Below are 27,502 nucleotides of genomic sequence, written 5' to 3' on the forward strand. Positions count from 1 at the left end.
TCTAACAGTATAAAGTTAGAAAGTGTATGTTTATTCGATGCTGGGCGGCGTGCGGGATAGCTTCCAAATACACACTGCAGCTCCCAGGTGATTACAGAGTCTTTTTATCCATAAAGTATTGAATACCCAAAATACAAATACATATTCATCATTTTGGTACATCCCATTCCTCGCTTCGTATGCTAATCACTCCAAAAGCTATTAAGCATGCGTAGTTTGTCCCTTGAAATGGGTCGGTGGTCCCTTTCATGGGGAGGGGTCCCAAAATGAGGAAGTAAATTAAGTCTTCCCCGTTCTGACTTTTCTACCTTTTCAATGCAAATATGACAAATGAACTCTTGGTAGAACTCCCATTCCTTGTCTTCAATTGGTTTCAGAAGAGAGGAGGCCCACAATTGTCTTATGTTCCTAAAAGCTATTTGTCAGTTTGTATATTCTTCATTATAAACCCAGCTAACTAAACATTATGCTGACAAGCAATGAATTATTAGTTAACTACTAACTCTTAACTTCATCAAGGCCTATTCATTTATTTTAAGTAACTCTAATAAGACTTATCTCTAACTAAAATCTTAGCTCTTCTAAAATCTCTAAATTCCTTAAAATTTACCTTTCACCTCCAAATTGTTATAAATTTGAAATTAAGGGGGGGCTCTCAGGCAAAGATATGGGAGCAGGAATAACAGTTTTTTATTAGGGAAGAAAATAAAAAAATAAAATAAACAATGCAGTAATACAAAACAACACTGACAGAGTCAGAATATGACCTGACACCCTGATGGTCAGGGTGTTGGTAGCAGTCCAATTGGAATTGTGGCTGCAGTCCTTCTGGAGTGGCAGATGTGGTTCTGTTGGAGCAGTGATGCTGTAGAAGGGTGTAGTCTTCCTCTGAAGATCCAATGGAAAAGCAGCTATTCCTCTGGTAATCCACTAGAAAGGCTGTTCTGGTGTCCCAAAATATCACATTATATCCAGTTAGGAATGCTTGGCTCCTCCCCCTGGGTGGAGCATCTCACAATGGGATGATGTAATTTTTATTAGTCCTGCAGTGACATTCAGTAGCCCATTAACAGCGGATGTCTCCCTGGAGGGAGGATTGGTTTGTGGAAGAGATAAACAAAACTGCTCAATTAACAGAAGATAACTACCACACCTCTAACATGGCAAATAGAATACATCTTGCCTTGCAATCTAGGACAGTTTACCACCTCTAAAATAGTCTTTCTTCAGTTCACTTAGGGAGAGAAGTCCCTCTTGTTCATGTTATGGAGACTTAACAAGAAAAAAACAGTTCTCTGCCACCCGGGGAAATCTGCAATTGTGAAGTCCCTCTCATTTTCCACAAGCTTTTCCTACAGCTGTGTTTATGGGCCATGTGAATTTATGGGATACAGTTTTAAAGATGAGCTGTTCAAAGGCAAAAGTTCTCATTATCCATCTCTAAAATCATCTTCATCTCTGGGAACAGAGGTCTTCTCTTCCTGGGAGCACAGGGTCTTCTTCACTCTTCTTTCTCTCTCTCTGTTCAAACTCCTCATAGATTACAGCTACTTTATCATCTGCTTACTTTAGCATGGAGGCCTTTGCTCAATATCTACAATTTGAACACTTTCATCTCCCCATACCTTCATGCATTATAGGGAAAAAGTCTTTCTCCATAGCTTTACAAGAGGATTTCAACCCCAAGATTAAAGCATCTCCTCGTCTCTCCCATCTGGGACTTGACTTCTTCACTGATCTCCATGTCTTCATGTTGCTCCTTTACATGCTTGCATCTTGTTCCTTTCACTCGAGGGAGGATTGAAGCACTGAAAGAGTTAACATCTCGCCTGGGGCCTGCAGATGGTCACTTAACTCTGGCTGGCAGCTTTGGGAGAAACTGCTGTTGCTAGGAGGGGTGGCTAAGATCTAATCAGCCAGGCCAGAACTCCAAAGCAGCATGCTGAGAAGGGGGGGTGGGGGGGTGGGGGGGGGGTGACTTCTCTTTCCCCCTGCCCAGTGGTTGCAGGTGAATCTCCATGGTGGTGGGATTGCTGCTCATGGGGCTGCTCCTGGGGCCCAGTCGGGCCCCGGGCTGTAGCAAGTAGCCAGATGTTAGCAATCGCAGCCATGGCCTGGCCCAGCTCCATGGACTCTGTCTCTGTGGCCTCCCCTCCCCTGCCTGGCCACTGATTGGGGGGGGGGGGGTCCGGCGGGGGGTCCGGCAGGTGCCCCGGGAAAGGGTGCCCAGCCCCGTGGCAGGGCCCGCCCAGCCATGTTACCTCTCTGCTGGCCAGAAGAGAAAGAAGAAGTTCCTGGGTTTCTTTTGTCTTTAACATGTGTTTTTCACAGAGGCGTTTACAGTTTTCTAGTGGGTAAAAGCTTTGCATCACTTCCATAAATGTCTCCCATGCAAAACCATGACACCAGTGTAAACCTCCCCTGGCACAACTTGAGACTGTTTCCTCTTGTCCTTTCATTTGCTTAAGAGAACAGTTCAACCCCCTACCTGAATACAACCTCTTTTTCCAGCTCAACTTGTTGTCTGCAAACTTACTGAGGGTGCACCCAATCCCCTCATCAAGATCATTGATAAAGATATTTAACAGAACTGGCCCAAATACTGAGCCCTGGGGAACCCCACTAGCGACTGGCCCCAGCTGGATATAGCACTGTTCACCACTGCTCTCTGTGCCTGGCCATCCAGCCAAATCTTAACCCGGCAAAGAGTATTCTCATCCAAACCATGTGCTGCAACTTGTGCAGGAGGATGCTGTGGGAGACAGTGTCAAAGGCTTTACTGAACCTGATAGACAACATCCCCAGTCTTTCCCTCATCCACTAGGTGGGTCACCTGGTCATAGAAGGAGATCAGGTTGGTCACAACCTGCCCCTCCTAAACCCATGCTGGCTGGGATTGATCCCCTGATTGTCCTGTATGTGTTGAATGATTGCACTCAATATGATCTGTTCCATGACCTTCCCTGGCACTGAGGTCAGGCTGACAGGCTTGTTGTTCCCCAGATCTTCCTTTTGTCCAACCTTGTAGATTGGCATCATATTTGCTCACCTCTAGTAACCTGAAGCCCTCCTGGTTAACCAGGACTGCTGGTAAATTATTGCAGGTGACTTGGTGAGCCCTTCTGCCAGCTCCCTCAGTACTCTTGGGTGGATCCTATCTGGCCCCATAGACTTGTGAGTATAAGTTGCATAGCAGGTCAGTAACCATTTCCTGGACCCCTTTGCCCTTCAGGGCTTCCTCCTGAGGGCCTCTGTCAACCAGGCCCTTAAACAGGCCAAAGTATGTCCTTTGGAAGTCCAAGGTGGCAGTTGCCTAGTTGGCTCTCATTGTGTCACGAAGTTATGTCCTGCACACTCCAGGAACCTCCTGGACTGTTTTCTCTTTGATGTGTTGTATTTCTGTTGCCCTGATTTTTAAAAGTGTTAAGTTTTCTTATATAGTTCTTTTCAAAGTTTTAAAGTTCTTATAAAACTTCTTTAGCCTTCTGATAATGTTTACATATTTCTACTGGAGTTCTCACACACTGTTCATGTAAATAATGATTGTGTTGCATTCTTCTTTGTGGGAGGGGAGAATTGATGGACTGTTGGTTTGACCAGTGTGGTTGGAGAGGTGGCAATTTCATCCTCCAATCCACTGTCACTTTGGGAATTCTGTATATTGCGAGGTCAGAAATAAAATTGGCTCTTTTCCTCTCTTGAACTCACCAAGCTTCTGTGTACTCATTTCATGTCCAATAGTGACAGTATTTCCAGCAGATGTCTGGTAAGTTGAAATCCCCCATGAGAATCTCCCAGCTGCTTATAGAATATTTCATCTGCCTCCTCATGCTGGTTGAGTGCTCTGTAACAAACTCCCACCAGGATATCTGCCTTGCTGGCCTCACCCCTGATCCTTACCCATAAACGCATGACCCTTTCATCACCACTGGCAAGCTCTAGACAGTCTAAACACTCCCTAACATACAGGGGCTACCCTGCTGCCTCTCTTGCCTTGCCTGTTCCTTTCTGAAGAGTTTATAGCCATCCATTGTAGCATTCCAGTTGTGTAAGTCATCCCACTATGTCTCCATGATGGCAACTATATCATAGTGTTTTCCAGCTGTGCAATGTTTGTTGCTCCTCCTGTTTGTTGTCCATGCTACATGCATTGTTGTAGATGCACTTCAGCTGGGCTATCGATCTGGCCATCTTTTTAGGGGGAAAAGACCTCATTCCTATGTGATTCTTTTCAGGCACTTCCATAGTTTCTGATAAATCAATAACCTCTGTGTCTTTGCTGCCACATAGATCTCCATTCCCTACCTCCACTGAGATGGCAGAGCAAAGGACCTTGCTAGCACACCCCTCAGTCACATGCCTCCCCCCCAACCCTTCCCCCAGCTTACCTGTAGCAAGCTTGGTTTTATCCCTTTCCTCCTTCAAAGATTGTTTAAAGCTCTTTCAATGAGCCCTGTTAACTCCTGTGCAAAGATCCTTTTCTTCCTTTGAGACAGGTGAACCCAGCAGGCCTGGTGTTGTATAGACTGACCTATGATCAAGAACCCCCAAAGTTCTACCAGTGACACCACACTCGGTGCCAGGTATTGAATTGCTGGCTCTTCCTGGTTCTTCCTTCATCATTCTTTGTGACTGGAAGGATAGAGGAGAACACTTCTTGTGCCTCTGATTCCTTAACCAGTCGTCTCAATGCCCTGATGTCTCTCTTGATTGCCCTCAGACTTCTTGTTGCAACCTCATTGCTGCCTACCTTAAAAATCAATACTGGATAATAATCTGAGGGCTGTACTGGGTAGGAAGCTTTCTCTTCACATCTTTAATGCCCCAGGGAGGCAGCAAACTTCCTTAAGGAGTGGGTCTGATCTGCATATGGTACCTTCTGTTCCCTTCAGAAGGGAGTCTCCTAAAACTTTGATATTATTTATATTGGTATGCTATGATACTAAGACCAAGTATTACAAAAGAGATTTTTAATTTAGAGGTGTATTTTTTTAATCTAGTGCATTGTCAATTTCTCAAAATTATTATTGAAGATGATTCAAAAGAATTTAAAAAAAGAAAAATAAAGCCCCCAAGAACTAAAAAAAACCAAACTGGCTGCTATGTCATGCTGTCTTGGTTTGACAAGACAGAAGTTTGTGAAGGAGGGCAAAAGCCTCCTGTGCAATGGAGAAGGTAAACCCCCTCTCTCCGAATTACTAGGATTTTTAAATTAAATGGCTTTCAGGCAAAGATATGGGAATGGGAGTAACAATTCTTTATTAGGAGAAACTAAATAACAATTTAAAAAGGCAAATGCAATTGGTACAAACAGAACTAATGATAAAGTCCACAACCTGACACCCTGAGGATTCGGGGTGTTGGTAGCAGTCCAGTTGAAATGACAGCTGCTCCTCTTGCAGTGGCTGATGAATTGCAGCTGAAGTGGTGATCTTTAGAAGGGTAGTTTTCTCTGAAGATCTGGTGGCAGTTGGGCCGGTCTTCCTCTGGGAATCCAGCGAAGGGGCCACTTCTCTGTGAATCCTGCCGAAGGAGCCGCTTCTCTGGGAATCCCGCCAAAGGAGCTGCTTTTCTGGGAATCCCGCAAAGAGAGAGAGCTGCTCTGTCTCCTAAAAGGTATCACTTTATACTATAAAAGAGTGCTTGGCTTCCCCCTCTGGGTGGAGCATCTCACAATGGGATGGTGTAATGTTACCAGGCCTGCAGTGAGTCAGTGAATGGCCCATTAACAAACGATTACCTCTTCGGAGCAAACCATCCTTCTTGGAAGAGATAATAAACCTACCCAACCTCCAACAGATGGCAAATAGAATACAAGCTTATCTTATAAACCAGGACAGATATAAAAGGAAAAATATTTAGGCATCACTTAAAATGCTGCATTTGAAATAAAATGAGATAAAATAATTGCTATGGGGACTGGTCATGCTTGTAATGTCTATTCTATAGTTTAAGGCTGCATTAATCACCAAGAAATTTTACCTGATTGTTCATCTACACAACAGCAATCTCTCAGTGTAGAAAAAAGTAACATAGCTTTACTTTGCGCATTCCTTTATGCTTATTCAATACTGCTTCAAAACTGGTATTATAGATGTAGTTGTAAGACTGCTTTTTCAAAAAACAGTGGTAGAAATGAGTGAAGAAGGTAAAAATTAAGAACACAGTAAGAATTATATTGTCATGTACTATTTTTGTTTTTTTTTTAACCAGACACTGTAAGTGCATAGAATCATAGAAAGGTTTGGGTCGGAAGGGACTATAAAGATCATCTAGTTCCAACCTCCTCCACATTGGCAAGGACAACTTTTACTAGACCAGGTTGCTCAAAGCCCAATCCATCCTGGTGTTAAACACTTCCAGGGATGGGGCAGCCACAGCTTCTCTGGGCAACCTGTGCCAGGGCCTCACCACCCTCACAGTAAAGAAGTTCTTACTAATCTCCAGTGTAAACCAACCCTCTTTCAGTTTGGAGCCATTTTTCCTTATTCTATCACTCTGTGCCCTTGTAAAAAGTCCTTTCCCAGGTTCTTGTAGCCCTTTTAGGTACTTGAAGACTGCAATAAGGTCACAGTGAAGCTTTTTCTTCCCAGGCTAAACGACTCCAACTCCCTCAGCCTTTCCACATAGGAGAGGCGCTCTATCCCTCTAATCAACTTGGGCTCATCTGGACTTGCTCCAACAGGTCCATGTCCTTCCTGGGTTGGGGGCCCCAGAGCTGGATGCAGTACTCCAGGAGGGGTCTCAAGATCAGAGGGGCAAAATCCCCTCCCTCGACTGGCTCGTCATGATGCTTTGAATGCAGCCCAGGATACGATTGCCTTTCTGGGCTGCCAGTGCATATTGCCAGCTCATGTCCAGCCTCCCATCCACCTGCGTCTCCAAAGTAATTTTCCTTGATGCTGCTCTTAATTCATTCATCACTCTGCCGGTATTGATACTGAGGGTTGCCCCAACCCAGGTGCAGTACCTTGCACTTGGCCTTGTTGAACCTGATGAGGTTCCCATGGGCCCACTTCTCGAGCTTGTCCAGGTCCCTCTAGATGGCATCCTGTCCTTCAGGTGTGTCAATTGCACCACTCAGCTTGGTGTCATCTGCAGACTTGCTGAGGATGCATTCGATCCCACTGTCTGTCACTGATGAAGACATTGCATAGCACTGGTCCCAATATGGACCCCTGAGGGACACCACTTGTCAACGATGTCCATTGGGGCTCTGAGCCATTGATCACTACTCTCTGGATGTGGCTAACAAATTCCTCATCCACCAAACAGTCCATCAAATCCATGTCTCTTTTCAATTTAGTGAGAAGGATGTTGTGGGGGACCGTGTCAAAGGTTTTACAGAAGTCCAGATAAATGACATCCATAGCCCTTCCCTTGTCCACTGATGTAGTCACTCCATTGTAGAAGGCTACAGGTTGGTGAGGGAGGTTTTGACCTTGGTGAATCTGTGCTGGTTGTCCCAAATCACCTCCCTGTCCTCCATATGCCTTAGCAGAGCTTCTAGGAAGATCTGTTCCAGGATCTTCTCAGGCTCAGAGGGGAAGCCATGACTTTTCATGGAGAGTGGCTTGGCAACTACATCAGCCAATTCCCTCAGAACTCTGGGATGCATTTCATTGGATTCCATAGACATGTATATTAAGGTTCCTCAGGTGGACATGAACCTGATCTTCACTTACAGTTGGAGGGACTTTGCTTCCCCAGTTTCCATTTTTCTGTCCACCCACTTGAGAGGTGTGGGAAGAGAGGTTGCCATTGAAGACTGAGGCAAAAGTTGTTGAGTATGTCAGCCTTCTTGTCTGTAGTTATCAGTTTGCTGGCCTTGTTTATTGAGGGGAGAGTAAACCTTTGGTTTTCCTTTTCTGGCTGATGTACCTGTAGAAGCCCTTCCTTGTTATTTTCTGTGCCCCTTTCCAAGTTCAGCTCCAGGTTTGCCTTGGCCTTCCTCACTACATCCCTTCACAACTGGACTGCATCCCTAGACTCTTCTGATTGTACCTGTCTCTTCTTCCACTGCCTGTGCATTTACTTCTTGCTCTTTAGTTTGACCACCAGGTCAACTCAGCCATGCTGGCATCTTGCTTTCCTTGCCTGATTTCTTGTCCCTGGGGTTCACTAGGTCTTTTACTCCATGGAAGATGTACTTAAAAATCTGCTAGCTCTGTTCTGCTCCCTTGTCTCTGAGGGCAGCCTCCCAGGGGATCCTACTGACTTTCTCCTTGAAGAGCTAGAAATTTGCTTTCCTAAAGTTCAGGGGCCTAACTTTCCTCTTTATGTGACCCTTGTCCCTCGGGACTACAAACTCCACCAGTGCACGATCACTGCAGCCCAGGCTGCCTCCATTCGTGACATCCCCAATTAGTTCACTTACATTGGTGACCATCAGATCCAGTATCAGATCCCCTCTGGTAGGGCTGTCTATTACTTGGTTCAAGAAGTTATCCTCCATGCATTCCAGGAGTCTCTTGGATTGCCTACAGCTCTCCATGCTCATTTTCCAGCAGATGTCAGGGTAAAGTCTCTCAGTAGGACAAGAGCCTGCAAGTGCAATGCATCCTGTAGCTAGAACAAGAAGACTTCATCACTAGGCTCCCCTTGAAGACATGGCCTTTACTAGTTTAGTGGGTTGACCTTGGCTGAAAGCCAGGTGCCCACCAAGCTGCTCTATTACTCTCTGGTGGGACAGGGGAGAGAAAATAAGATAGAAAACAACTTGTAGGTTGAGATAAGGCAGTTTGCTAAAGCTAAATAAGTGAAAATTTGTGCACGCATAAGCAAAGGGAAAAAAGGTTTATTCTCTTTTTCCATTAGCGAGCAATATTCAGACACTTCCCAGGAAACAGGGCTTTGGCATGTGTAGTGGTTGCTCTGGAAGGTAAATGTTGTAGAATAATGAATACCACCTGGTTCTTCCTGTCTCCCTTAGCTTTTATATCTGAGCTGACATTATATGGTATGGAATACCCTTTGTTCAGTTTGGGTCAGCTGGTCTAGTTGTGTCCCCACACAGGATTTTGCCTACCCCCAGCCCCTTGATGGGGAGGGAATGCTGAGAGACAGTGCTGATGCTGTGCCAGTGCTGCTCAGCAGTAGCCAAAACACTGGTGTGTTATCAACACCTTTACAGCTCCTAATGCAAAGCACAGCCCTGTGAGGGCTGCTAGGGGGAAGTGAACTCCAGCTCAGCAGGACCCAATACAATCTCTACCCATTATTCCATAGCATTTGCATCATACTCAGAACTTACATAATTTTATATATATATATATTTATCATCTAGCTGATCCTTTGTATTTATTTCTCATTACTGGAATCCCTTCTTACTTACACATACAATTTAAACTACATCCTTAAACCATCTCTGTATCCAACATAGAGATTTGTACATTTTTATTAACTACTATCCCCTGTCCTTTCACAGATAGATAATGTTTTCCCTTTTCATGGGCTTCTTCCACCCCTCCAGATCCATGACTTGGGCTCTAGTCCATCAGCATGGGTGGTCAGGACAGGAGAAGCACCACAATTGATCATTGGGCACTGGCACCAGCCCGGTTTGGGTTGTTATCACATTCTCCTTGCTCCTCACAAAATTCATTCTTCATCAGTTCATGTCATCCCTGCTACTTTACTTCCTGCAGCATAAAACTTACACAGATTATTTTTCTTCCAAGGTTAAATTGCCTTGAGGCACACACCAAGTCTCCCCATCCTTCTGTATTACTCAGCAAATTACACCTTGGTCCTTGGGCAAAGACAACCCCACAAATGGGTTTGTTATTTGTCATGGGAGTAGAAATCCACACCAACTTCCCCAGCCACTTCCATATGCATAGTATGGGGACCTTATCTTCTCCCAGTGTGTAGGGGTTTTGTGTGGGCAGGACCAGGGCAGTTAGCAGATCCCCTAGTGTTGACCAGCCAAGTGGCTCCTACTAAATTTGTATCCCAGTGCTTCTACACCTCATTACCTAATGCTCTTAACATAGTCTTCAACAATCCATTATACCTCTCAATCTTTCCAGAGGCTTGTGGATGATAAGGGATGGGATATATCCACTCAATACCATGTTTCTTTGCCCAAGAGTTTATAAGGTTATTTTGAAAATGAGTCCCATTGTCTGATTTGATTCTCTCTGGGGTACCATGTCACCACAAAATGTGTTTCTCAAGGCCTAAGATAGTGTTTTGAGCAGTGGCTTGGTTTACAGGGTGTGTTTCCAGCCAGGCAGTTGTTGCCTCTACCATGGTATGTAGCTCTTTCCTTGGAGTGTTCGTGGCAGTGGTCCAATGTAGTCAATTTGACAGGCCTCACTATATCAGAAACCCAGCCATCACCCTCTATTCCAAGGAGAATTTACAGAATTACAAATCAACTAGGTTGGAAAAGACCTTTGAGATCATTTGGTCCAACCTATGACCTAACACCACCTTTTCAACTAGACCATGGGACTAAGTGGCATATCTAGTCTTTTCTTAAACATCTCCAGGGATGGTGAGTCTGCCACCTCCCTGGGCAGCCCATTCCAATGCCAAATCTATCTCAACCCTTTGTGCTGCACATTGGGCACCAAATAAGGCTGTCATGGCTTAGGAATGGTACTCCCCAATTAAGTTCTCACACCGACTTTCCAAACCACACTGCTGCTCGCTTCCTCTCCCCTCTTCCCCCCCTTCCCCCTGCAGGTGGCTGGAGAGAATTAGAGGCACAAAAGTCAAAGGTCACAGGTTGAGATATGAACAATTTACTAGAAAAAACAATGAGATAAAAAACTGAAAAGTAACAGCAACAATGTTAATAATTAAAGTATGCAAAAAGGGAATGATTCACATGCAAAAATGTTCACCATAGACCCTGAGACAATGAACAATGGCTGACTGGTTCCCCACCCCACCACACTTTGCTCTATTTGAAAGGGACGCCCTTCTCAAAAGTTGAGAGTCCCTTTTGCCTACCTCTAGCAATGATGTAAGGTGGTAATGATTAACACGTCTTGGCCACGCCCCCTCCTGCTGATCTTGGCCGGAACCAGGACAGGTACCTGCTTTGATTTCTATATATGCTGAGTAGTTCCCAGTGGTAAAGGATCCTGTATGTAGCCTAAGGAGGAACCTACCCTGGAGGATGATTGTCTAAAGCTTTTTGATGTCCCCACTAATAGTAGAGGCTCACATTCATACTCTGATTTGTAGGCTTTTTTCTCTTCCACTGCAGAAAGATCTTATTAAGATTTAAGTCTAGTCATGTTGATGGAAAGGAAACCTATGTCAGTTTTTCTTAGGTTTGGATCCATTGCCTACATATCTTCCTGTTTTTTCCGGTTCTGTCTCTCAACCTTCCTTTCTGGTTCTTGTTTCCCATATTTAATCTTCTTTTTCTTGAGTGCACTTGGTTTCCTGATAAAAATTGACAGATGCAATAATTGTGTCATATTTTCTGAATAGTAACTTTTGAAGCTCTAATCAATTTCAACCAAATTTGATAGTGGTACAAAAGTCTCAAAGATCATTGAATTTCTACAGCCTGCCTAGCAAGGCAGCAGTCAGAGTAATGAGACCTAAATTAGCACTTCCTTGTTTTGCTGGACCTCACTTTTCATCTGTTCCATCTGTGCAAGCATCACTACGGAGAACTCTCCTGCCTATATGGTTGTGAGACACAAGCATAGGTTTTAATGGCCTGAGTCTGGCTAACCCAGATTCTTTGCTTGATACTTTTCTGTACTAGAGAGACTGCTCACAAAAATTTCACATAAACTTTTGTGCCCATCCTTTCTTACTAACTGGTGACAATCCTTTACTCACCCAGGACACTTCTTAGCACCTAGAGATACTTGTCTCCGGGACACTTCGTAATGCATGAGACTGGACAGCTGACTGTAACTTAAATATGGATTTAATTGAAAGCATTAGTGAGGTGAGATTAGGAACCACACATCACCTGGGCCACACTTAGGAACCACTAATGTTTCCTGTCCTCAGTGCCTCTGAACAATTGTTAAGGCTGTGATGTGCAGCATGTGTGTGACACTCATATTGAGTACTATGCTGCAGGAAAGCAAGCAGAAAGTTTTCACTGAAAGGGAAATGTTAGCAGGATGATTACAAACACAATGACTAAAAAAAAGATTGTAAAAGGATAAGTAATTACTGGTGTTGATTTTCATATTTTAGACCAGTTTTAATCAGTGTATGTTCTTATTTTGCCCAGTAGCATATGTATAAGATATATATAAAATATGTACATAACGCAAATGTATTTTAAATGTATTTTAAATCCCTCCAGGGAGGGTGACTCTACCACTTCCCTGGGCAGCCTGTTCCAATACTTGTCAACACTTTCTGTGAAGATTTTTTTCCTAAAATCATTGTAGGTCCCTTCCAACTGAACTATTCTATTCTATATACACAAAATTTGCTAATTTTGACCTGAAATTTCCTCTGATATATTTTGATGCTAAGGATAAGATACACTAGGTATTCAAAGTATTTTCTTTCCCCCCTTCTTATGTAGTTGGTCTTATTCCCTCTTTACACACGACATTGAGAACTTATGAAATCTATCAATCATTAAACTAAATAATGTAGAAGTAAAGCAGACAGCAAAGCAGGTACCACGTTCTTAACTCTTTGGTCTGCATTCGCATCCCCACTTCGTCATGGGCTGCAGCCTCCTAGGTCGCCGACAGATGCTGCGGGTGCGTGGCCGCAGCTGTCCCGAGGAGGCCGGGCGGAGGCTCTGCCTTTTGCCTGTCCGGGCTGCTGGAGCGTTCTCTCTGGTTTCGGGTGGTGGTGGGGAAGGGCTGTGGAGGAGACGCCCCATTTTCCCCTCCTCGGAATTGAGGGGCTCGCCTTTTGTCGCCCTCCAGGCTCCTGACGGTGTGGAACGCACTGGGGAAAGGCTGACGGTGGCGCTGGCGGGCGGGGCGTGCGCGGCGCTAGGACCCAGGAGGACGCAAGGCGGCTCTTGGAGCCAGATTGCAAATTCGCCGTGACTCAGTCCGTGTACTGGAGCAGGTTAGTGCTGTCCTTCTGTGGGGCCGGGCTCGGGTGAGAGCAGGCCGGGCGTCATGCAGCCAGTTAGCTAGCTAGCGTGCTTGCTTGCTTCCCCCCTACCTTCCTTCCTCCCTTCCTTCCCGGGGCCTGCCACGCCGCTAATCGCGGCCTCTTGTTTGATGTTTTTTCAGCAAGCCAAGATGGAGTATGAGTGGAAGCCTGACGAACAGGGGCTTCTACAGATCCTGCAGCTGCTCAAGGAATCGCAGTCTCCGGACACCACCACGCAGAGAGCCGTTCAACAAGTATCCTTGGTCGAGGCCTACGCCGCGGGCAGGCGGAGCAGGCAGAGCGGGGCTCCGGCCGTCCGGGCGACCGCTAGGGAGGCTGGGGACTCTGGGTAGGGGGTAGCGCGGCCACAGGCCAGTGCTATGGCAGACAGGTGGCGGCCGGGCCTTTCCGGGGAGCCACCACAGCGAACACTGTGGGCTGAGCCTCTGCTTGAGCGGGTGGCCGTGGCGCGGCATTTGAACCGCTAAGGTGGCGTATGGGCCGCAGGGCCACCTTCCCCCGCTGAGAACCCGGGCATCTGTTGCGAGCCCCGAGCCAAGGTTCGTTGCTTTTTGTTTTGCTTTTTTTGGCTTATTTTATTTTATTTTATTTTATTTTATTTTATTTTATTTTATTTTATTTTTAAAGCCCTGGCTCATTTGTGGCTGCTTTGGTATCTGCTGCTTTTCCAGATTACTCCATGCTGGGCCGCTGCCAGCACTTAGCCCTTATCCTCAGCATATCCCACCGAGAAGGCTGGAGCGGGGGAGGGGGGGGCGGCCTCTACTCGCCAGGCAGAGTTGATGATGTGGCGCGGGGTAGCTGTCGCCCCTGCAACAAAGCAGGGGTGGTGAGCAAGGGCTTCCTAAACTAATCCAGCGCTAGGATTCACGGCGAAAGCCGGAGTTAGTGGGAGGAGTGTTCCTGGTAGAGCCGCCTGTACGCTCTCGGTGACCTGCTGGCTCTGACTGTGTTTTGCTGTGTTGTGAGGATGTTCCTGCCTAGAATCCTGAGCCTGAAATACTGTTCGTTACACTTTTTACATCTTACAGGAAGAGTGAAATCTACCCTATGTGGCTTGTGCAGCTTTGCAGTGCATTTTGCGTTAGTGTTGTGGATTCTTGGTTTGTTGTTTGGGTGTGGAGTTGTTTGTTCCCCCCTCAGGTCTCTCTTGATTGTATAAGTGAGGAAATAGCAAGGTTTTAAGGACCAAAGATTGAAAGAGGAAAATTTTACATTAAGTCTAGTAGAAGCATAAGTCTTGAAAAATAAAGCTCTCATCTACTATCTCCTGTTCCTTGAGCTAACTATAGAGGTGCTTTAAAATATCTAGAAGTCCTAAAAGGATATCCTCCTATGAAGAATATGAGTTTAGCATATTGATCCCTTTTTATTTAAGGCATTTGCTTGAAAGTCTTCACAAAAGGCAACAAAACATTTATGTAGGTAAGAATACCTATGTATGTTGTGTTAGGAGTTTAGCTTGAAGCCAAATTTGCTTGACTTCTTGCTTTTCCTAGTAGATGTGGTCAAACCTTGGAAGGCTTCTGTTCTTACCTGAAAGGTGAAGGTAGATTTCACCTTGTTTTTGCAGCTGTGTTTCAGATTCTTAAGATGATATTGCTTCCTATGAAAAATATTATACAGAAGTTGCTAAGTGTTCTGATAATGCCCCAGATTTAAACAGGTGCTCTTTAGTATTTCAAATACAAAAGTGATTATAGCAGCAGTGATTATAATTAGCTTTCATGTAAAATTACATTTTGAAGGTCTGCTTCAAGTAATGGCATCTGGCTATTGATCAGTGGAAGGGCCATCAATGTCAACATAAATATGTATGGTCAGGGTTTAGCAACTTTGAATATTTAGAGCTTTAGCTGTACAGCAAGTAAAATAAATGCCTATGAAGCAAATAATCCTACTGGTTCTAAAAATAATTTTTTTTGTTAAATGTCTTCATTGTTTGCCATACTGATGATATCTAGTATATTTGGTAACTGCATGCTTATGACTTAAAATATTGTTGAACATAATAGTAATTAATACCAAGGTGTGAGAACAAGATACAAGGAGAATGCCAGAATGCTGTTCTAGGCAAGCAGTGGCAGAATACTTAGAAATTTGAGGCAAAACTAATGACAAATTTTAGCAAAACAGCTACGTGCCTTCTAATTGTTCAGAAACATAATAATTCTTCTTGCAGTTGCCCCAGAGAACATAGTAAAGAGGTTGGTATTGCTAGTAAGATGCTTATTCAGAGAGGTATCACTAGAAAATTGTTTTGTGTACAGGTTTTTGTTTTTTTTTAAGAGACCATGGATAAACATGAACTTCTTTGTACAAATATCTGGGCATTTACAATGAAACAGCTTCTCACAGTTAAAAGCTCAGACTGGCTAGTTAGCATCATAGAAATGTATATGACTAATATTAAAGTGACTAGCTTATAAAAATCATCATAGTTGTATTTTAATGCTGAAATGCTTTTATTTATTGTGGAGTAAAAAAATTATGTATTATGTGATTGTGTCTCAGTGGATTCCTTAGGTTTTGTTGACTTTTAAGTGCAAATTTTGAAATCTAAAACTGTACAGAGGAATGTAGGGGGTTTGGGGAGGGTGGGAATTTCTGTGTTTGTTCCTGGATTCTTTTCTCAGATTTCAACATAACTAAAGAACTACTGCTTCAGTATGAAAATTACAGAAATTGTTTTTAAAGTGTTCATAGCCTGTATGTTGTGAGTTTCTAGTCATAGCATTTTTAAATGATGCAATAGTACATAGCTCACTTAATCATAGTATTCAGAAAGCTATAAATGCTGTGTGTGAAGATTTTAATTTCCTTAACAGTTTTTCTCTTCAGAAACTAGAACAACTCAATCAGTATCCAGATTTCAACAACTACCTGATTTTTGTTCTTACAAAGCTGAAGTCTGAAGGTAAGTTCTTGGGATATTGACTGGTTTATTTTATTTTTTTTCCTTTAAAAAAATTATTTTATTTTGCTTGAAAGAAAAAGGAAACTGATTTTTATACTCAGTCTGCTGGTGGCTTGATCTCCATAGTCATGTAGAAGAATTTTTTATCTTCTTGGGAATCTTTGTGGGAAAAGATCTGATAACATGGTGCTGGTAGTTTCAGTCTTGAAAGAGATTCCATTCTAAAAGTCCAATGAAATATTAAAAAAAATGTGGGAGCATCATACTTCTATCAGACTACAGTGAAACTGTGGAATAACTTTGCATGTCATGGTGATGAATCATGACTATACATGTTATAAAACATGCTGCTAAATCCAGTTGTAATTGTGATCTCCCTAGTAATCAATCTATTAAATATTTAGAAGATTAGTTGCAGCTGCTTGTTCAACCCCCATCTCTCCTCCACACCCTGGTGGAATGGGGAGGAGAATCAAAAGTAAAACTTGTATGTTGAGATAAAAACAGTTAAATAATTGAAAATAAAGTAAAACACAGTAATAATGATAAATTATAATAATAATGATAATAAAAAGGAAAAAACAAGTGATGCACAATGCAATTGCTCATCATCTGCTGACTGATGCCAGACACCCCTTCCTGAACCCAGATCGGCCACCCTTCTGGGTAACTCCCACCAGTTTATATACTGGGCATGACATTCTATGGTGTGGAATATCCCTTTGGTCAGTTTGGGTCACCTGTCCCAGTTGTGCTCCCTCCCAGTTTCTTTTGTGAACCTCCTCACTTGCAGAACATGAGACAAGAAAAAATTCCTTGACTTAGGATAAAAATGAGTTAGCAAAAAATGAAAACATCAGTGTGTTATGAACACCATTTTCTTTCTAAATCCAAAACACAGCACTGTAACAGCTACTGAGAATAAATTAACTCTACCCCATCTGAAACCACACAATCACATCCAAGAGTTGTCCAAATATTATGTCTGTAGAATCTTCATTCTGAAACCTTAATTCTAAAATAATGTAGTTTCTTACTGTTTGTCATGGTTTGACACTGGCACAATGCCAGCGCCCCCATGAAAATGCAATCTCTCAATTGAATGCTGAGAAATGCAATTGAGAACAGAGCAAATCAGTCCCAAGCTTAATAACAGAAAAAAAAAAAAAACAACTTTATTAAGCTACTACTATAAAAGAAAAAAATAAAGGAAAAAAACCACACAAAGATCAAAATGAAAATCTTGCAAAGCATTCCTACTCCCACCACCCAACTCCATCAAACCACAGTGAGACACAATCTGGACCCCAATCAGGTTTCCACCCTCCAGACAATCGATACTCAGTCCATCGAGGGAGAGAGGAGTCTCTCCTGTGCCACAGACCTCCCCAAGAAACACAGCTCCTCATCCTGTGTTTCCATGTCACACATGGCACTGCCCGGAGAAAAAGTTTGCCATGGTGACCCTTCTCCTTTCCATGCACAGTGCTCTCACCACCAATGCGTGGATGGACAGACTGCTTTTAGGATTTTTCCTTTCAAGGATGCCCTGCCAAGAGGGGAAAAAAAAAAAACAACAGTTCAGTTTTTCATTTTTTGGGACCACAGTCCCTTCCATTTTCCCCTGGGGCCTAGGGTCCAAGAACAGAGATCTTCTCTTCTTCTTCTCTGAAGACAGGGGGCACCACCACGAACGTCCCTAACTTTTCTCTGTTTGCTCCACTTCTGTCTTTTCCCAGCTGAAGCATGGTCTCTTTGGCTCACTGGAATCCTCCTAAAATACAGTCTCTCTTGGAGGAAAAGATTGGTTCAGTCTGTGGCTACCAAGGAAAAAGTCCAGCCAAAAGCCACTCCATCATCCCCTCCCATCTAGAATTTCTCCTTCTAACATCCCAGGGTCCAAGCTGTCTCTCTTCCTCTCTTTCAAACCGAGGAGGAGAAAAATTTCACAAAGCTTTCATTTCTCAGGAAGGGTTAAAAGTCCCGAGTCCCAGGGATGGCTCGATGCCCAGATTCTCTGACTCCCACAGGCAGCTGGGCACCCTGTCTCTCTCTCTCTCTCTCTCTCTCTCTCTCTCTCTCTCGGAAACATCCCAGATTTCTCCACCCTTCCATCTGCAGGGGGCCAGCCTGGTTCCAGTCCCTCCACCCTTGGGCCTACCTCAGTCAGGCCATGGGCCTTCCCCTCCCCCACCCAGCTTGTCACCAGGCAGGGGAGAGTTCTGCACTGCACGCTGATCCGAACCAAAGAGAGTGAGTTCTCCTGGGAATTCTGCTTTTAACCCCTCTGTGTTCTCAGAGGCATGTCCACCTTCAATTGGTCAATATCCAAATTGACCTCTTCCTTCCGAGAAAATTCTCTTTCTGTGTCAAACCACGACACTGTTAGATTATTTTTATGGACATTTTTACAAACTGTTTATGGCATAGTGTAGCCTCTTCCAGTTGGAAAATTCAGGCAATTCCCTGGTAATGATCAGTAATGACTATCCACCCTCAGGGCAGATCTTTAACACCTTTCTAGAAACCTCTTTCTTAACTCTAAACATGGTGTGGACTACACTGAGGAGACCTGGCAGACGTAGCAATAAGAACATGCTTTCCTTAACATCCAAAGGGAATTCAAAATTCCCAAAAATTGTTGTAACAGGCCTGAAGGAGGAAAAGGGGGTTAACGGCTGGGGAAAATCATCCTCCCCTGTTCCCCCCAGAGGCTGGGTACAATTATTAATGGATTCCCAAAGGTAGCACCCAAGGCCAGGGCAGGAGAGCAACACTGAATGCACATCCCAATCGATCCTCATTGCACTTGATGTTATCATGTTATAAATTAATATCCTACAGTACAGCAACAAAGCAATCCTGATCCTTCTCCCTGCTCTGAAAAAGAGCACCACAAGGAGTATATACGAGAACATACACAGGATTTGGCACCACACCCACCTGAACAGAGCAAGCAACATTATGACCAGTGGCTCCGCACCTAATACAACAAATGGTTAGATCAAATTTGTTTCCAACCTTCTCTGGTCAGATCTCTTGTTATCTCAACCCTTTGTACTGCACATTGGGCACCAAATAAGGCTGTCATAGCTTAGGAATGGTACTCTCCAATTTAGTGCTCCCACTGTGTCATGAATTGAATGAGTGTTTTAATATTGCTTAAAGAATCACCGGCAAAGGTATCAGTAAAAACAGGTTTAAAATAAAAGCAAAAGCACAACAACCTTCATTGGCAAGGTTCACTCTACTAACTAGATGGTTAAGGCACACGGAGGAAAAGCAAAAAAAAATCCAGTCAATCAATCCAGACTGAAATAAATCCAAAATTATTGGGGAGGGGTGGGGGAGAGACAAAAGGATAGAAAGGGTAAGGATAAAAACTAATATGGTCTAAAGGCCCAACAGCAGAAGCTTAACAGTTCTTAAACTTATCAGTACTTATCCTGACTTAAACTTGACAGCACCTTAACAGCATTTGACTTAATTTATAACTTAAACAATTTAACAAAGGATTCATATAGGATTTACTGTAGCACAACAGTAACTTTCTTACAGGCCTAATTTACAAATCTAAAGTACTTAAAAATCTCAGAGAGCAATGTTTCTCCTACATTTGCTATAGCATATGCGCACTTACATGCACACAGATATAAAGAGTCTGTACAAGGTATCTGAAAAATTCCTCTCAAAGTTAGTGAAACACTAACTTCAGATGCCTTTGCATCTTCTCAATGGGCGAAGGGTCAAGCCTTGAGGAGTGGGAGTATCAGCCCAGGATTTATTGTTGTTTAGCAATCCTCCGAGTACAGCAAACTTAAGAGTTTGCTGCGTCTCAGAGGTCCCGCTCAGGGAGGTTGCTGGTTGCAGCTGCTATGGGCCAGGAGAACTCAAAGGGTCTTACTTTGGACTGCTGTTTATAGAGTTGCAAGGAGGGCTTTGGTCATAATATTTCATCCGGGCTGCACTTCAGGTCCTGCCATTGGGTCACAACAACCCCCTGCAACACTACAGGCTTGGGGAAGAGTGGCTGGAAAGGGGTCCCGTGGAAAAGGACCTGGAGGTGCTTGTTGACAGTAGCTGAACATGAGCCAGCAGTGTGCCCGGGTGGCCAAGAAGGCCAATGGAATCCTTGCTTGTATCAGAAATAGTGTGGCCAGCAGGACCAGGGCAGTGATTTTTCCCCTTCACTTGGCACTGGTGTTTAGAAGTTGGTAGGTATTTAAAACCTGTAGTATAGGCAAAGTTATAGAATTCTTTTAAATATATATGCATTGGATAGATTCCTGGTTTATGAAGTTACTGAATTCTATGTAAGAGCGATGTTTGTAAATCTATTTATAGTTACAGAGTTAATTAGTGCTTCTTTAGGAAGTGTCTTGGTTTGAAAAGACAGGTGTCTGCTAAGGAAGGCAGGAGCCTTCCTTGAAATGGAAAATGTAAACCCCCTCCCTCCGAATTATTATAATTTTGAAATTAAGGGTCTCTCAAGCAAAGATATGGGAATAGGAATAACAGTTCTTTACTAGGAAAATTAAAAATACAAATGCAATAGTATGTAAGAGGATAGATTGTGAGAAAATAGTGTTGAAGGCAATCTTGCCCCTGAAGAGTTGTAGTTGTACTAATTACTAAAATGTAGGAACAGCCTTGCTTTTAATAGGTTATAGCTGTGTTTAATAAGGATGGTCTAATAAAGATGAGTGTTATAAAAGAGTGAGTCAACTAGGTAAGAAGAGAGTTGGAGAGTTAGAGTCAGTCAGCTGTGCTGCTGTGAGGAGGTGAGGAGTAAGGGTTAGACATGCTAGGGACAATAAGGGTTAGTATGTCTGTTAGAGACAGAAGGAGTCAGGCGTTCATGTTAGGGACAGTAAGAATTAGTATGCATTACTAGAAACAGATAGAGTTAGGCGGTCATAATAAGGATAAGCAGAAGTCAGCCAGCCATGCAGAAGAAAGAAAAAGAATCTGTGTTGCAAGAAGCTGCTTGTAAGAACTCACAGAGAGAAAATGTGAAAGTCTTACAGTAAGATAATAAACTAACCTTGACAGTTCCCATCCACCACTGATTAGTGCCAAGCACCGACACCAACAATTAGTAGCCCGTATGGAGATAAGTTCTGACAATAGTACAAACAAGAAAACAAACCACTGACAGAGTCAGGATACAACCTGACACCCTGTTGGTCAGGGTGTTGGTAGCAGTTCTATTAAATGGTGGCTGCAGTCCTCCTGGAGTGACACATGTGGTTCTGTTCAAGCAGTGATCCTGTAGAAAGGTGTAGTTTCCTCTGAAGGTCCAGTGGTAGTGTAGATGGGCCTGGTCTTCCTCTGGAAATCCAGAGGAGAAGAAAGCTGCTCCTCTGGGAATCCAGTGGGAAAAGGCTGCCTGTGGTGTTCCAAATCTCTGATTACATCCAGGTAGGAATGCTTGGTTCCTCCCTCTGGGCAGAGCTTCTTGGAATGGGATGATGTAATTTTACCAGTCATGCAGCAACACTCAGTGGCCCATTAACAGAAGACAGCTCCCCAGAGGGAGGATTGGTTGTGGAGGAGATAATTAAACTGCCTAATTAACAAAAGATAACTGCCCCACCTCTAACAGATAAGAATAGAATACACACCCCCATTTCCTACCTAAGATAGGAAGACTGAAATATACTTTAAAATCTTGTTCTAATACTCATATACATCATTCTGGTTTTGGAACTCATAATCAGTTGATTAAAATTAATTTTAGCAGTAACCACTCTCTTTAAAAGTGCCATTTTTGTTCAACTAGCAATGATTGCACTCAAAAGTATTTTTAATGGCCCTCAGTCAGTCATCATGGGTATGATAGGAGTCCTTGTGTTATGATGCACTAACTTTTAGTTTTAAAATATTTTATATTTGAAAGTTATATCTCTTTCTTATATTTCTTTGGGAATGTTAATAGTTTTGAAGGCCTAGAATAGATCTTTGTGTAAACTGTAACTCTTGGTGCAAATTAACTTTAAACATCCTTACTTCTTGCCAAAATCAGGGCTTCTCTTCTGGTTTGGGCTGAGGTATAGTTAATTTTTTTCACTGTGGCTGGTATGGGACTGTGTTTTGGATTTGTGCTGGAAACTATGATAACACAGGAATGTTTTTGATACTGCTGATCAGGGCTTACACAGAGCCAAGGCCTTTCCTGCTTCTCACACCAACCCACTAGTGAGTAGGCTGGGGGTGCACAACTGACCAAAGGCTAAAATGCTGATTAAAATTAGCTTTATTGGCTGTTTTGGATTGTTGTAAACTTTAAATTTAAATTTTCTTATACTATAAATTAATCCTTTCTATGTAGAACATTCGCATCTCACTTTCAGCATGCTTCAGAAAAAATACCAAGTTACTTATGCCCTTGGTTGAAGAACTAAGCATGGATCTGCTCACAAGTAAACTCTGAAACTAAAAAACTACTTTGCTATGTTAATTGATGGTTGTATTTGGAAGGAGGGATAAGGAAATAAAGATTAACATTTATCACTGTAAGCTTTGATCTTGTTGCATTGTTCTGCATATCTGCTTTATCCTAAGAACTGATGGAAATTATAAACACAATTATTTTCTGTTGCAGATGAGCCGACACGTTCCTTGAGTGGTCTCATCTTGAAGAATAATGTAAAAGCACATTTTCACAACTTTCCAAATGGAGTAACTGACTTCATTAAAAGTGAATGTTTGAACAATATTGGTGATTCCTCCCCCTTAATTAGAGCTACTGTAGGTAAGTTTACTCTTATTACTGTATTCTGCACAATGAAAATGTTACTTATATAAGTGAGATATGCTAGTGAGAGTTATTAAACTCCTAAAATTGCTTCTGATAATTGTCACAACTGCATAATTATTTGATTCTGATATTAATCTTCAGTGTGAATATACAAATATATTTTTCCTTCCTATTTTCTTAAAACTGATTTAGCAATTCAGTTCATATCTCTTGAAATGTGACTGAACATAAGTTTACTTGAATCTGCTAAAATTCAGCTTTCTGCCAATTTTTATACCGAAAACCAGGAGTAAGGTAAAGGTTCTGACTTAAGAACTATTTCAGCACTCCACTTGCATTAGTAAAACACTTCTGTTTGCGGATTTCGTCTTTGCTCCCCCATATGCACACCTCTTCAGGGAATCATTACACCAGATGTTACGTACATTAACATAATGAGTTTATGTTTTTAAATAGCTTCTGTCAGAAAACAGTAGATAAAGTGTGGTGATCAGAACATCAGCTACAAGTGTTTTTGTTGTATGTTTTTTTTTATTTCCTAAATCCTGTGCTTTAGTATACGTCTTCCATAACATGAATACTTTTTATTTTCACTTATTTCTAGGTAATATTGGTTTTCTGTCTGCTCTTTGAGAATATGATTTCCCCCAATTATTACAATTGTAATTTTCCTTGTCCACTCCAAAAACTAGGAAAAAAGTGAAATTAATGTATATTTAAGTACAGAAGAAAAAAAACAGGGATTGGATGAAAGTTCAGAAAGGCATTCAGCTTGTATCAGCTGATTTCTGTTATAAAATAATGTCATGGTTTCACCCCTAAGTAACTAGGTACCACACACATGCCTGCTCACTCCCCCATCTTTCCTTCCCAGTGCGGAGGAGAATCTGGTTGAGATAAGAACAATTTAATAATTGAAAGAAAATAATAATTTCAATAATAGAAATATGCAAATAATATTACTAATAATTGTCACAAGAAGGACATAGAGTTACAGAAGCCAAGAGAAACAAGTGATGTGCTCACCATCCACTGAGTGATGCCCAGCACATCCCTGAGCAGCAATTGGCCCCTCATAGCCAACTACCCCCAGTTTATATAGTGGACATGATGTTCTATGGTGTGGAATATCCCCTTGGCCAGTTCAGATCAATTGTCCCAGCTGAAATGAACAGGGCTTATGCCTTTATTAATGTTCATCTCTTTATTAAAAAGATCAGCTGGGCAGGGGGCTCGACACAGAGCTCGCCCCTACTGTTGTAGCTTTTTCCAGGTAGCCGAAGGGGGAGATGGCATGCAGAGTCTGTCACCCAATGTCTCTGTGGCACACTGGTAGCCGAAGGGTGAAGAGGTGTGCGGTCTGTTGCTAAAGTCTCGATTAGCAACTGTCCTCTCTCCTTTAGATGTGCAGAGTCTGTTGCTGAAGTCCAGCAGCAGCTGTCCCCTCTCCTTTCCTCGTGGTAACACCAGGAAGATCTGCCTCCTTGTTCCTTCTTTCCACAGCCCACTCTAGTCTAGTCTTCTGTAGGTTATGGTGGCAGGTCAAACATCGATCAGGGATGTGTTTCCCTTTTCCTCAGTCAGCGCACCTGTCCAGTCCCCTCTACTGTGTTTAGTTCTCCATTTAGGGGTGTCTTTATCCCCAAAACCTGCTCCCATGATTCCACAGGTTCCTCTATTTGCATCTTAGTCTTAGAATGGTGGGGGGGGGGGGGTAGGTAGTCCCCAGGTGGTTTCAAAAAAACAAACAGAGCAATTAGCTAATTAGCATTTCAATATCAGTACTTAACTAGAAGTAGCCACTGCCCCAGTGTTGCCATGGGAACCAGGAAGGCCCTGTCCGCTGGGACCCGGGGGCATTGGGAACTTTGTTCATTACACCAGCTATGCTCCCTCCTGGTTTCTTTTGTGCAGCTCCTCACTGGCAGAGCCTGAGATACTACTGAAAAGTCCTTGTCTCAGGGTAAGCACTGCTCAGCAACAATCAAAACATCAGTGTATTATCAGCATTATTCTCATACTGAATCCAAACCACAGCACTGTACTAGCTACTGAGAAGAAAATGAACTCTCCTAGAAGAAACCAGAACATTTTCCTCCTCTAATTCCATACCATTTACATCATGCCAGGTCACACAGTTCCCAGTTCCCCATCACCTGTCTTTTGATAGATATACACACACATATACTCCCGTAGTCTATGGACTATGGACCCTGTAAGTCTGTTGAGTTCATTCACTCCACGTGCCAGGTCCTGCAATTCCATGCAGTGCTACAGGCTTGGGGCAGAGTGGCTGTTTTGCAGCAAAGTGGGACAGTTTCAGACAAAGTTTATTAGAGAAGCCCTCTGGTTGAGTCACGAGGTGCAGAAAGGACTGCCTTGATTTCTAAAACTCCTTAGAGAGAGGAGCCTAGGCGCAGCTGGATCCAGTCTTAGCCCCAGACTTGGTTAACAGTTTACATCTAAAGGATTATATAGGTGTAATTGAACCTTTATACAATTTTGTCCTGCAGGATTAAGGCTGACAAACCAGATGTATTTATATAAATATATATGACTTATTATGATAATGATTAGACAAAAATATCTAAATCAAAATTATTTACTGCACAGTATAGGAGCTATAATTACTAGTATAGTATAGTGCACTATTTTAAAGCAATATTAAAGCTAGGAAAAACAGTTAAATAGCAATTGATGTTACTCACCCATACCATTGATTGTGAGCAAATCTCTTTTGCTTGACCTCAAGGAGTAACCTTGAGAGGTGTCCCCATTTAAGGGAGGAATCTCCACAGATACACTTCAAGAAGGGGTATGTTAAAAGACCCTGACATTAAAATTTGGGACTGGGCTTTTATAGTGTAAAGTGATTGACTGTCAGTCATATGTCTCCAGACCAGCTGTGTCAGCTCAGCAGCTTTCGATAAATTATCAGTAGTATAATTTGTTCATTTATTCGGGTATTTTACCAGGTCGTCCACATCTTCATCTCACTATCAGGGTGTTAAACCTTGGGATTGATGAGTCACACTGGTTTCAGCATTGTTCAACACCAAAAGCAGCAGGACTCCCCCTTCTTCATTTATTTATTTATTTCTGATAGCTTTGCAAATAGGACATTGTTCGAGTTGTTTTCCCCATTCCAGGCAGAGCATCCTGCTGCACTCTACTATGTGACTTCAGTCAATCATTGTCTCATGAAATAGTAATGCAGGTATCTCTTGTCTTCATGCTATGAAAATGTCTTGGTTTGAAAAGACAGGAGTCTGTGAAGGAAGGCAAGAGCCTCCCATGAAACGGAAAACGTAAAACCCCTCCCTCTGAATTACCACAATTTCAAAATAAAAAGGCTTTCAGGCAAAGATATGGGAATGGGAATAACAGTTCTTTACTAGGAAAAAAAAACTAAATTAAAAAAAATTTAATTAGTGCAAACAAAACTACTGATAGAGTCAGAAACCTGACATCCTGAGGAGTCAGGGTGTTGGTAGTAGTCCAGTTAAATGGTGGCTGCTCCTCCTGGAGTGGCAGATGAAATGCTGCTGAAGTGGTGGTTCTGTAGAAGGGTGTAGTTTTCTCTGAAGGTCTGGTGATGGAGTAGATGGGCCTGGTCTTCCTCTGGGGATCCAGCGGGGAAGAAGCTTCTCCTCTGGGAATCCAGCAGAGAAGAAGCTGCTCCTCTGGGAATCCAGCAAAGAGGCTGTTCTGATGTCCCAAAAAATGCTGATTTTATGCAGGTAGAAATGCTTGGCTCCCCCCTCTGGGTGGAGCATCTCACAATGGGATGATGTAACTTTATCAGTCATCCATTGAGTCATTCAATGGCCCATTAAGAGAAGATATCTCCCCAAGGGAGACATTGTTCTTGGAAGAGATAAGAAAACTGCCTAACTTAAGAGGAGATACCTGCCCCACCTCCAACAGATGGCAAATAGAATACATGCTTATCTTACAAGCCAGGACAGAAAGCATCCACTGCATATGTGTACATTATCCTTAAATATGTTGAGGTGTGAGAACCCTGGCCTTATTCTGGGGTCCCATTTGGTGGTGAAATTCCTCCTCCAACCCGTGCTTCCAAAGAAAAACTGCGCAGGCTCTTGCTGTTCGGTCTCAAGGCAGTTTATTGTGAGTTATCTAAAAGATTGTCTTCTCGGGCTGCGGCTGCTTGGTCAGCAGAGCAGGCAGAGACACACACGCACCCTGACATCCTCTCTGTCTGCTGTCTTCTTCTTTTCTCCCCCGCGCCCAGAGCTGCTGCTATCTTTTATATGATATATTACATATTACATGTTTATAGTTTCCCCCCAATACCTACTACCTATATTACCAAGTGCTTTTCTACTCTAAACCAATCTGTGAGTGCCAACATCACCAAGAACATGGAGGTAAGGAAGAAGAAAGAGGAAGGACAGGATCAGCCCACTTTCCTCCATCTTAGAACTTCTGACCCCCATGTACAAAGTAAAAACCCCCCTGTACATGTGCTAAAAAAATTTCCCCTCTGTTTTGTAACTACTTTTACTATACTATCTAACCTTTTGTGACTGCTTGTTCCACCTCCAAAGTTGGTAACTCATTCCATGGCTCAAACTCAAAATCACAGCTGTTTTCAGCTGTCTGCCAGGGTCTAAAATGCTTCTGACCAAGGCCTGGAACCTCTAAAAATGTCTGAGAGACATTTTGAGTTTCGACATGGAGGTACATCAATCTCCTAAGGTTTACTATTTTAACTCATATGGTTTGGT

The 27,502-nt window shown here is 42.9% G+C and overlaps 1 protein-coding gene across 3 annotated transcripts in view; it reads left to right on the forward strand.

Moving 5' to 3' along the window:
- The window catches only part of LOC146763151 (transportin-1-like), a 147,944-nt gene that overhangs the window by 14,859 nt on the left and 105,583 nt on the right, over window positions 1-27,502 (forward strand). For 2 of the 3 annotated variants that reach the window (XM_085571320.1, XM_085571319.1), the window contains 4 exons: window positions 12,876-13,023; window positions 13,194-13,307; window positions 15,916-15,991; window positions 22,596-22,745. In XM_085571320.1, the coding sequence (XP_085427446.1) occupies window positions 13,203-13,307; window positions 15,916-15,991; window positions 22,596-22,745 (331 nt within the window). In that variant the 5' untranslated portion in view covers window positions 12,876-13,023; window positions 13,194-13,202. Of the gene's footprint in view, window positions 1-12,875; window positions 13,057-13,193; window positions 13,308-15,915; window positions 15,992-22,595; window positions 22,746-27,502 lie in introns of those variants that run through there. The other variant, XM_085571321.1, reaches the window with a different exon arrangement.

Source organism: Lonchura striata, chromosome W (assembly GCF_050655825.1).
Source record: "Lonchura striata isolate lonStrDom1 chromosome W, ASM5065582v1, whole genome shotgun sequence".
Lineage (NCBI taxonomy): Eukaryota > Metazoa > Chordata > Aves > Passeriformes > Estrildidae > Lonchura > Lonchura striata.